Genomic DNA, 11233 nt, shown 5'->3' with positions numbered 1-11233 from the left:
TATACCCTGCTGAAATACCACCCATACCTGTGAGTATGCCTCTACTTGACTGAGCTACTTGCAGCTCTTAGACCAGTTTGCAAACTGAGTTTAATCAGAAGGTGCACAGGCCATGGGGGTGTTTGGATCCTTCATCTGTTCAGAGGGTACAAAGAAGGCAGGTCTGAAGGGGGCAGTTACCAACTCAGGAAACTTCCCCACGTGGGCAGGGACCAAGCTACACAAAGCACCTGGATATGGGGATCTAAAAGGGCAGCCAGGAGATGCTGCAAGCCACACGGGATGCGGAACACATTTTCTGGTTTCAATGCCCTGAAAACTGACACAAATTAGTGCCAAGTTCAATGTGCCGTCTGTCTTCTGAAGAATACAGTCATAATAGTGTGTATTGTTTATGGAGAGCTTACCATATTCAGAACACTGAGCTAATAAGCACGTTCTGGACTTATCTCCCTCCACCCTCTCAATTACCTAGTTTTGAGGTATCACTACCCCCCATCATTAGATGGAGAAATTGAGGAACTTAAGGCTTAAGTAACTTGTCTGAGGAAGTACAGCTAATAAAGGACAAGTCAAAGTCTCCCCGTTTGGGCTTCTCTGGTGGCGCAGTGGTTGAGAGTCCGCCTGCCAATGCGGGGGATGCAGGTTCGGGCCCTGGTCCGGGAGGATCCCACATGCCGTGGAGCAACTGGGCCCATGAGCCACAACTGATGAGCCTGCACTCTGGAGCCTGAGGGCCACGGCTGCTGAGCCCGCGTGCCGTGACTGCTGAGGCCCACGCGCCTACAGCCCGTGCTCCACAGCGAGAGGGGCCGCCGCAGTGGGAGGCCCGCGCACCGCGGCGAGAAGTGGCCCCCGCTCGCTGCAACTGGAGAGGGCCTGCGCGCAGCAGTGAAGACCCAACGCAGTCAAGGATGAAATGAATGGGATAAATAGATTGAAAAAAAAAATCTCTCGGTTCTATTCTGAAACTCATGCTTGAAACAAGGCTGCAACACAGCTTTCCTCCCAGGTGAAGCCATATCTATGTGACCGCTGTCAAAACAATTCAATGGGAAAAACAAACCAGCACAATTCGCTATTTGAGATCATTTAACAACAAAGAGAGAACTGTCCTTGGCTGATCTCTGACTTTATAACTAGTTACTGGGGTGTCACATAGACCCAGTCAAAAATGCAACTGATGGACAGGGTTCAGACCCCAAACCCTGTGTGAACGGCAAGGCCCTGTAACCCCCAGTTCACAGAGAAAATATGCAAGTGATCCCCTTATTGCTCTGACTCTTCCACTCTTTACACACAACGGGTCAAAAATCTAGTCAGGTCAACTCAGAAATGTTTCAACACCCAGGCCCCTGCTCTCCACCCCTGTGGCCATTACTCTGATTCTCAACTCTCTCCAAACAATGAGCGCCAACTTCCACCAAGAGGTACCCCTATTTCTATTCTCTCTCCACTCTAACCCACCCTCCACATTGCCTCACTTCCCTAGCAACAAAAACATACCTGGTCAGGCCATGGTGCTGTGTATAAACTTCTGTTGGCTCCCCATGGCTAAAGCATGAAGTCCAGATTCCCCAGCAACCACTCTGCCTCACCCCCGGCCCCTCCACTTCCCTCCAGGCCTGTAACCCCAGGTGCAGCCCAACTCAGGAATCTGCAAATAGAACCTTCTTGCCACCTACAGTGCCCTTTCCTGACTCTGATGCCACCTTACACCTCTGAAAAACTTCACTGCCTTGGGGGCGGGGGTGGGTAACGTACATTCTCTCTCTGTATCAATCACTTCCACATACCTGTGCAACAAAGTGCAGGAGATTCATCCCAGGTTTATTTGCTTTTGTGTCTGCCAATTTGAGCAAAGAAGATAGTTTAAATCCTACTGCATTGCCAGCATACCCTCCCTAAAGAAGACAAATCAAAAGAAAAAATATACATACACCTTTAGACAGACAAATAAAGTTGGAAATACAACATTAAAAATTTTTTTTGAACTTCACTTACTGCATTCATGATATTCCCTGCTTGCAGCACCAAGTGTAATATCGAATGTAATTCCTCACATGACATCAGCTCTGTCAGAAAGAACATACCACGGTACCTTAGAGAAGGCTTCAGCTTAAACACACACGAGACAGCTACCACATCCAAGTTCAAGTGTGTCTGAAGCAAGCTCTGACCCTAAACTGTATAAAAGCCTGAAACAAACAAAGTAGCACACTGCATGGTATATCTAATGTACCACTGGCTACTGGTGATGCACATTCTAGTGTTCAACTGGGAATCAAATATGTATGACACTTAAGTATCACACATACTTTGATAATGAAAATTTTCAAGGAGTGGAAAATACAAAAGCCTTAAGAAAAGCAGTACACTGTGTTACAGGAATAATCTCTCAGCAGTTATTTCTTTATGGTTTCCTTTATATCCTTTGAGACTATATTTACGGACTATGAAAACGAATAGTGTGCAGCACTTTGCTTAGCTGATGAGCTATGAGGAGATAAAAAATAAACAGGCTGGGATGACAGGTAAATAACTTGCAAAGCTCCAGCCCTTAGCGGCAGGTACTCAGAGAATCTTTCCATTTTATTCAAAACTCTACATTTCATTTGGATTGGCTTAAAGGTTTAACAAGGAACTTATCATTGTCATATGTTGGTAAACTAGTTTGTTAAACACGAAGTCTTTTGTACACACACCTATGCAAAGAAACAATATTAAAAATTGCTAATGTATTTGAAAAGCTAAAAAGAAAATTTAATTTTTAAAATTACTGTGTATATAGGTAATAAAATGTCACCTATGATATTGTTAAGTTAATATTCTCCATTAAGTCTGGTATTACTTTCAAAAAATTACACTTGGATCACTGCCTGTACTGTGTTATCTAAGAAGGCCAGGTTTTGAAGAGTAACCAGATAAGAAACGTTTCTACCGTGCCCACAAATTTGCATCACTCAATATGAAACATATTTTCCCATCTCTACTTGAACAGGAGAGACAATACTTTCCAAATTGCTGCTTTAGGCTTGACACAGGAAGAAATTTTAAAAGGCCTCTATATTGAAAGAGGAAAATTCTTCATAATTCTTAGTCTCTTCTCTAAAATGAAGAAAATATGATGAGCTGAAGAGAAAAACTTAGTACAAGTCAGAGCAACTAAACAAGAAAACCAAATTGGAATAAACATTCTACCACAATAACTAGGAACCCAGAAAGTGACCAGGAGGAAATCAGGCTGGAGAACCCAGCTGATGAATGCTGGAAACTGTGAGTGCCAGGGAGCACCGGAGACTTTGCCTTGGAGCCGGCATTCTCGGTGCCGTACGTGCCAGAAAGCAAGCTCCCAACCCTATGGAATGAGACACTAGAGCAACCAGAGGAGGCTATCCAAGGGGTGAGCAAAAATTACCAAGTTGTTCACTCTCAAATGTAATGAGCCCACCAGGTGTTAGAGTCTGGAGGGGACGCGGGTGGGAGAAGACACCACTGGAGCAGAAACATCAGGAAAGCTGGTAGAAGAACAGGAGATGCCTGGGGAGGAGTCAGGACGGAAGGAGGGATGCTTCCGGAAGAGCAGGGTCCCAGGCGCCAACAGAGGCCAGAGCGCTGGAGGAGACAGGCAGCTGGCCCCGGGCCCAGGCTGTGAGCACGAGCCACCATGCACACACACACCACACACTACACACACCAGACACAACCACACACACCACACACACACAACTACACACACACCACATACTACACACACCACATGCAACTACACTCACACCACATACTACACACACAGACACCCACATACCACACACACACAAGACACACACAACTACACACACACCACATGCTACACACAACTACACATGCACCACATACTACACACACCCACACCATATAATACACCACACCACACACACACCACATACACACACACTGCATACCACACAACTACACCTGCACCACATACTACACACACTACACATGCACCACATACTACACACACAACTACACACACACCACATACTACACACACACCAGACACACACCACACACTACACACAAAGACACACCACATACCACACTACACATGCACCACATACTACACACACCAATACACACACAACTATACACACACCACATACTATGCACACACCAGACACACAACTACACATACACCACATACTACACACACACACACACATACACACACCATACTACACACACACCATAGTACACACACACACACCACATACACACCACATACTACAACATAGACACAAAACATCAACCATATATACACTACGCACACACCACATGCACTAAATGCACACCATACACACTGCACACACACCACACACAAAACACACACCATACACACACACCATACACACACTAAGGACATACCATACACACACTACTATACACACCACACACAAAACACACACCACACACACTAAACACACACCATACACACACCACACACATACACAGAAAGCTAATCTAGGAGAGGAACAAAAGCAAGCTGCAACCAACAAGGTTTACTCCTAAGCTTGAGATGAAAGCAACCTTCTTTTACAGGATAATATGCTAATTAACTGATTGGTTGGTCAATTAATTAATTAACCGGGGGAGGCAGAAAAGTAAATGGAAATAAACTTTAAATACCATCCCTGGTAACATCTCATTTCCCTTTTTAGAGCATATCAGAAATGGAACTTTCCATATCTCAGTTTTCAATTGAACAGTTTTTAAAAAATAAACTGCTACCAAAATTAATCAAATCAAATTACACGAAGCATCATGTATTTACTCACCTTTTGTAGCGGTTCTTAGAATGGTTATATCTGTGTATAGAGAAGAACAAGAGGGCAAAAATTCTTTCTTTAGCACCATGGCTTCAATCCGCAGTGAACAGCTGAAAAACAAAAGGTACAGCTGCAGTGTAGAATTTGACGTTGTTGATTTTAAAACCTTACTCTGCAAAGAACAGTGATGGGTGATCCTTACTTTGGCACCTGAATTAAGCAGTGCAGAAAGGAGTCTGCTAGGGACAGCTTGGCCACGTCTCCACTAAATGCCTTTAGTTTCTTTATCTAAAAGACAGACGGAAAAGGGGGTCAAGAAAAAAAGGACAAATGATTAAAATGGAACATCACTTTAAATTTCATCTTAGAATTCCTTTAGGAAAATAAGGATATCAGTGCTAAATTCAAATTAATAAAAATGTCAGCCTAAGAAAAGGGAATCATCACAGCTACTACTTTGTTGTTTAAAAGAAAAAAACCCGAACGAGCAAATTAGGGAGAGGAGAGCTGTGTCACTTATGTGGGCATAAACAATCCCACATGAACCAGAAAGCTGGAGCCACCGGAATCCTCAGAGAGGTTACTAGAGGGAAAGGATCAGTTCCAAGGATGAAAACGTTCTGTTAAGTTATAATCTGGAAGGGAGACCACTGTTTGGAAGAAGAAAGAAGAGACTGGATAGTCACTATAGCAGAGCCTTTGAGTCATAAAGGAAAAAAATCTTATTATTTTGAGTATTTTGCATATAAGATACTTAGACTGGGGGAGGGTGTCTAACACAGATCTGCTTTCTGAGGTCAAGTCCTCCTTCACATCTAGTAGCTTTATAGGAAAGGATCACTGGATGTTGAGGTGAGTACACACTGGCTCTCCAGCAGGAAGATAAAGAGGAAAACGGCTTAAACAATTGAAAGATCAGTGTCAAGATTTCCCCCTGTGAAAAAAAATCAGGTAACACAAAGAGTGTGTACAGTGGATCCTACTTCTGTAAATTAAGAAAAGAAGTGTCTACTATGCCCCGACCCTCCACGCACACACTACAGACACAGAACAAGACAAACCAGACGTCTACACTAGGTGATGCAGTCACCACAGTCATTATCATTTTCATCTGCTGTTCATTTTTATTTCCTAAAATGTCCACAATAAGCATGTACTACTCCTGTAAAAAGTTATACTAAAAGTTATTAAACACACAAATATTCCTTCAACTGTAGTAAAGAAAAAAAAAAAAGAGTTCCAACATAGGAATGTAGCCAAACAGCTAAGCAAGTAGGGATGCAGACAAAGAGAAAGTTCTCAAACTGCATCAGAGAGCAAGGTATGCCTTCCCCACAGAGAAAACAGGACCAACCCAAAAAACACATCTCTGTCTACTGTAATGGAGAGTCTTCCAACAACACTTTATGGTCAGGAGCACCTAAGACTGCTAGAGTTTGTAGTAACCTATAAAAAAGAATCTGAAAATAAATAAATACATACATACACACACACACACACACACACACACACACACACACACTATACTTCAATTTAAAAAAAAGACTTCTAGAGTAAAGCTCATAGCCTGTCTTTGAAGCTAACTGTTCCCAGTAAGCACTTACCACTTTGTTATGTTTTATAAAGCTTTTTCTCTTCCACCCCCTGGATTATGTTAGGTGCCCATAAAAATAACCTAAATTTTAAACCTCTTGAAAAATAGGAAATAGGGCTTCCCTAGTGGTGTAGTGGTTGAGAGTCCGCCTGCCAACGCAGGGGACACGGGTTCGTGGCCCGGTCCGGGAGGATCCGACATGCCGCGAAGCGGCTGGGCCCGTGAGCCATGGCCGCTGAGCCTGTGCGTCCGGGGTCTGTGCTCCGCAACGGGCGAGGCCACAACAGTGAGAGGCCTGCGTACCGCAAAAAAAAAAAAAAAAAAAAAAAGAAAAAAAACCTCAAAAAGAATAGCTGATAACAAAAACACAAGTAACAAGTGTTGGAAATGGTGTGGAGAAAAGGGAACCCTCCTCCACTGTTGGTGGGAATGTAAATTGGTGCAACCGCTATGGAAAACAGTATGGAGATTCCTCAAAAAATTAAAGATAGAACTAAAAAAAAAAAAAAAAAAAAAAAAAAAAGGAAATAACACTTCAAAAACACAGAGGAGGGGTATTTGCAAAGATGCACAAACTGAAATATCTGCATCAAAATGTAACAGTGCAGATGCACACCCCAGACACCCTGGTATTAAGTCTGGGCCTTAAGACTACATTTTTCCCCACAGTGGGCAGAAAATAGCCATTTACAGAATTGCATTATTTCCCCTACCTTTAGTGCCCCAAATTGAATTTTCCATTTTCAACCTTACTAAATTTAAGGGCAGATGGAACTTCTGCATTAGCTAAACCCAAACTAGTGCCTAGTTTCTGAACTGAGAAAGCCACAGGATGAATTCTGGTCCCTCCTGAGCTAGACTCTAATGATTCACCATACATGGGCAGGGGCAGAGCGGGGCTGTGCCTTTATGTAAGACCACATATGTAGCATGGGCAAAACTTCTGAGAATCACAGCACGGTTTCCTGTCTGAAGCACAAGAACAGGTCATGCTAAGTACACTTGGTAGATATTTCTATTAAACATGTGCTGAACTGTAAATGAACAATGATTAATCGCCTTCACTTACATAATGAGTGAAAAATGCTTATGGAGTTCAAGAGAATGGTGATACTAAAGATAGTATTTGATTTAAATGCCATGTATACAGTTCTTAATTCCATTCCAAAATGAGATTTATGTTCACTAAGAGGGATTACTGTGCCTTCAGAACAGAGAGGAAGGTAAAAGAGGGTGGACAGACCCTATAATTATTCTGCATTCTCATCATCATCAAAAAGCATTTAGCAAACGTTGTTAGGCATCATTTTCTTGGCTGAGCCAAGGGACTCTCATTACGACCCGGCTGTGCCTGGTTTCTGCCCTAACAGCAAACAGCGTGCTCCTTAAGACTCACGCATTCCGAAGGGCAGGCCTCCTTCATCCCCTCTAATTCCACTCACATGGCCTTGAAACAGCAGGGTTTCCCACCAGCAGACCCACCCAACAGAAGACACTGGGGCTTCCTCCTCCCAGGAACAGAGAGTAAACGAACAAGGTAAGAATGAGGTGATAAAAATATCAGGGGAGGCGACTCAACTTGCTGCCACAGACAGCAGTTCCACCTCCAGCCCTGCATCCCTGATGCTGACTGTGGTGGTAGGGTACCAGAGCCAACAGAGAGAAGGGCTCCTTCTCAAGCCACCTCTCAGGGCCCAGACAGGGAGCATGCTTTTATTTCTGAGTCTACCTTCTCCCTCTGCGAGTTTTAATCATGAATTTGAGGCAAGACAAAAAACGTGCCAGATAAAAGTTTTGCGGTGAAGGGCAGAGAACGTCTGGAAACAAATTAACCTGGGGTTAGCCTGGCAGCTGGGCCGTTTCCGTTCATCAGTTCAGTGTGCTGACAAGGTGACATATTATGAGTGACACTCACACCAGTACTTCGTGAGAGCGGAGGTGATGCAAGGCCGGCCTGAAGTAAGGTGGGGTTTGGGAAACCTTTGCCCTTCCTTCCTCAGTGGGCGGTGGTGGAGTGCGGCCCAAGGAACTGCTCTGGGGTCAGACAAACCAGGTCAAACCCACCGCCCTCGACAGCCCATTAGTCACATGGCACTAGACAAGCTCTATCTAACCTGTGTGGGCCCCAGTTTTCTAATCTGTTAAATGACGAATAGCTTACAATGTCACTGTGAGGATTAAATGAAACACACACACACACACACACACACACACACACACACACACACCATGGGTGTGATTTATTGACCTTCTGTGTGCCAGGCACTGGGCTGAGCACTTGATCGCCTCTGGCCCCGTCCCGGGCCTGGAACATGCGGCACTCGATCAACGTGTCGCCCATCCTCGTGCTAAGAATGAGCACAAGACGTTACCCCACAGTGATGCACAGCGATGCGTTTATTAGCATTTTTCTGCCACACTCCTAACCCTCTCTCAGTTGGCCATGCCTCGTCCTTGGCCTCTTCTCCATCCTCTGCCCTCTACCCAGGACTGCAGGGTAGGTCCTGCGTCCGGGTGGGGCCGGGCCACCCAGCACTGCCAGTCTGTCCTTGCAGCGGCAGCGGTCAGGAGGTGGCTCCCTCCACTGGTCTGGGGAGGGTGCCAAGCAGCCCTGAGGACTGTCAGGGTGCACCTGCTGAAGGAAGCTTCCAGAGGAGCCCGAGGATGTGCTGAGCCGGTAATGTAAACAAGCAGGAGTGTGACAGCTAGTCAGATACTCAGACCCCGTCACTCCAGTGACCCTGCAGGGGGAGGGGGAGGGCCTGGCCCAGCGGCTGGGAAGGCAGTGCAGGACCCCGGGCGTCTTGTCTCCGGGCTCAGCTAATCATCTGGGGGTGAGAGAGTGCCTCGGAATCTCAGGGCAGCGCTGGGGTGGGTTTTAGTCATCATGCTCTTAACAGCCTCTTTCCTCTGAATTATATCCCACAGACAACGCAAGAAACAGAGTTCTTTAAAACACGTGAGGTTCGACAGCTAAGCTGCTTCTTTGAAAGATCCCTTAGCCTTCCACAGGCTTTGCATTTTTAAATTTTTTAAATTTATTTTTTAATCGCCTCTGATTGTTAAATTAGGAAGGAAGGTATTAAGGAAACCGCATTTAACCTTCTGCCTCTTCATGGCATGAAGCTGGCAGCCTCCCTCATGCCCAACTCGCATTTAGTTGGAAATTCAGAGCTCCGTTAGGACTGTGTACCAGAGCAGTCCTAAGGAGGAAGCATGAAAAATGCCCAAGCGGGGAGAAGATTTCCAGAGCAACTAAACCTTTTTGAAAACTCAATTCATTAAACACTATCCATCCTAATAAAAGATCTTAAGTACACCTGAAACTAACACAATACTGTAAATCAACTACACTTCAATTTAAAAAATACATTTTGGAATGCCCATTCTTTACATAAAAGATTAAGGAGTGTTCAGTATATAGGATCCAGGGTAAATTTTGATCTAATGTACCTTTCCCTCAACTCTTTAAGACGCTTTACTAACATTAACAAATGCCATTAATTAATCTTGGCTTTGGTAAATTATAATTGATTTGCAAACAGAAAACCCGAGGTGGAGAGAGCAGCTCAGAATACATAAATATCCAGTTACCCCCGAAGACCCTCAGTTTGGCATTGTGAGTTTATCACTGATAGAAAAGGAAAAGCACAAATACATTTCTCTTGTTGTTATTAATGGCACTAAAGTCATGCTCCATAAATTATGTCTAGGAAGTGGAGAGAGATCGGGGAGGGAGGAGTCAGCAATATGTGTAAAAGGATAACTTACACTTTTTACTTTATAAGGCTCAGTATTATTTAAATGTTTACAAGCAAACGTATTTGTGTAACTTCTTATTGAAACTTTTAAAGGGTCACTTCTTCAGAAATAGACAATATCACAATTTTGAAAGGTTTTACAAAACTGTTTTTCTCTTTTTTATCCTATCAAGCTCCTAATCATTCATAAATTCAGTTAATTCAGTCCAAAAAAAATCAATACTTTATTTATATTGTGGTACTATATTGCTATCATAGCAATCCCCACCTTTTAATCAATTATATAGACAACATTTATTAACAATTTACCTATCTCTCCAGTTTTTAGAGCATCTTTATTCAAAAGTGGTTGTTTTGGGCTTCCCTGGTGGCGCGGTGGTTGAGAGTCTGCCTGCCGATGCAGGGGACACGGGTTCGTGCCCCGGTCCGGGAAGATCCCACATGCCACGGAGCGGCTGGGCCCGTGAGCCATAGCCACTAAGCCTGCATGTCCGGAGCCTGTGCTCCTCAATGGGAGAGGCCACACAGTGAGAGGCCCGCATACAGAAAAAAAAAAAAAAAGTGGTTGTTTTTTTTTTCTTTAAAGTATATGTATTATGAAACAACCCCAGGTACACCCTAGGCAAAGATCATCCTTAGATGACAGAAAAGGGAACTAACATTTATTGAGCTCCCATGTGCCACGTACCATGTTAGATGCATAACTAGGGCTTAATCATTAACAATCCGGTGAGGTAAGCATCATTATCCTCATTTTACAGGTGAGGAAACTAAAGTTCACAGGATTTATGAAAACTTGCCCAACTTTCTCAATTAAGGGAACAGCGCCAATTTAAGCCTAGGTTCTCCAACTCGGTAACCCATACTCTTCCTACTGGGTAACTTTTAATTGTTAGGCGAGAAAACTCTGGCTCTGGGTAGGAGAGTGCCCTTCCCATGTGAGTTCTGACATTCCTAAAAATATTAAGCTTTTATTATCACTCCTAACATTTAAAACTCACACCCCAGATTCCTTACCTCCTCTGACTCTGGCAAAAGCTTAAGAAATTCACGTAATGTCTCTGATACAT

General features: G+C 43.9%; 1 protein-coding gene across 1 annotated transcript in view; it reads right to left on the bottom strand.

The window, feature by feature from the left end:
* The window catches only part of FHDC1 (FH2 domain containing 1), a 34274-nt gene that overhangs the window by 11263 nt on the left and 11778 nt on the right, over positions 1 to 11233 (bottom strand). Inside the window, 5 exon segments of the mRNA XM_007466714.1 lie at positions 1797 to 1904; positions 2005 to 2075; positions 4818 to 4918; positions 5011 to 5096; positions 11181 to 11233. The exon segment at positions 11181 to 11233 is cut by the window's right edge and continues 10 nt beyond it. Of these exon segments, the coding sequence (XP_007466776.1) occupies positions 1797 to 1904; positions 2005 to 2075; positions 4818 to 4918; positions 5011 to 5096; positions 11181 to 11233 (419 nt within the window).

This window comes from Lipotes vexillifer, unplaced genomic scaffold (assembly GCF_000442215.2).
Source record: "Lipotes vexillifer unplaced genomic scaffold, Lipotes_vexillifer_v1.1 scaffold498, whole genome shotgun sequence".
Taxonomy (NCBI): Eukaryota; Metazoa; Chordata; class Mammalia; order Artiodactyla; family Lipotidae; genus Lipotes; species Lipotes vexillifer.
The sequence above is the reverse complement of the archived record's forward strand: the minus strand, read 5'-3'. Positions and strand labels throughout refer to the sequence as shown.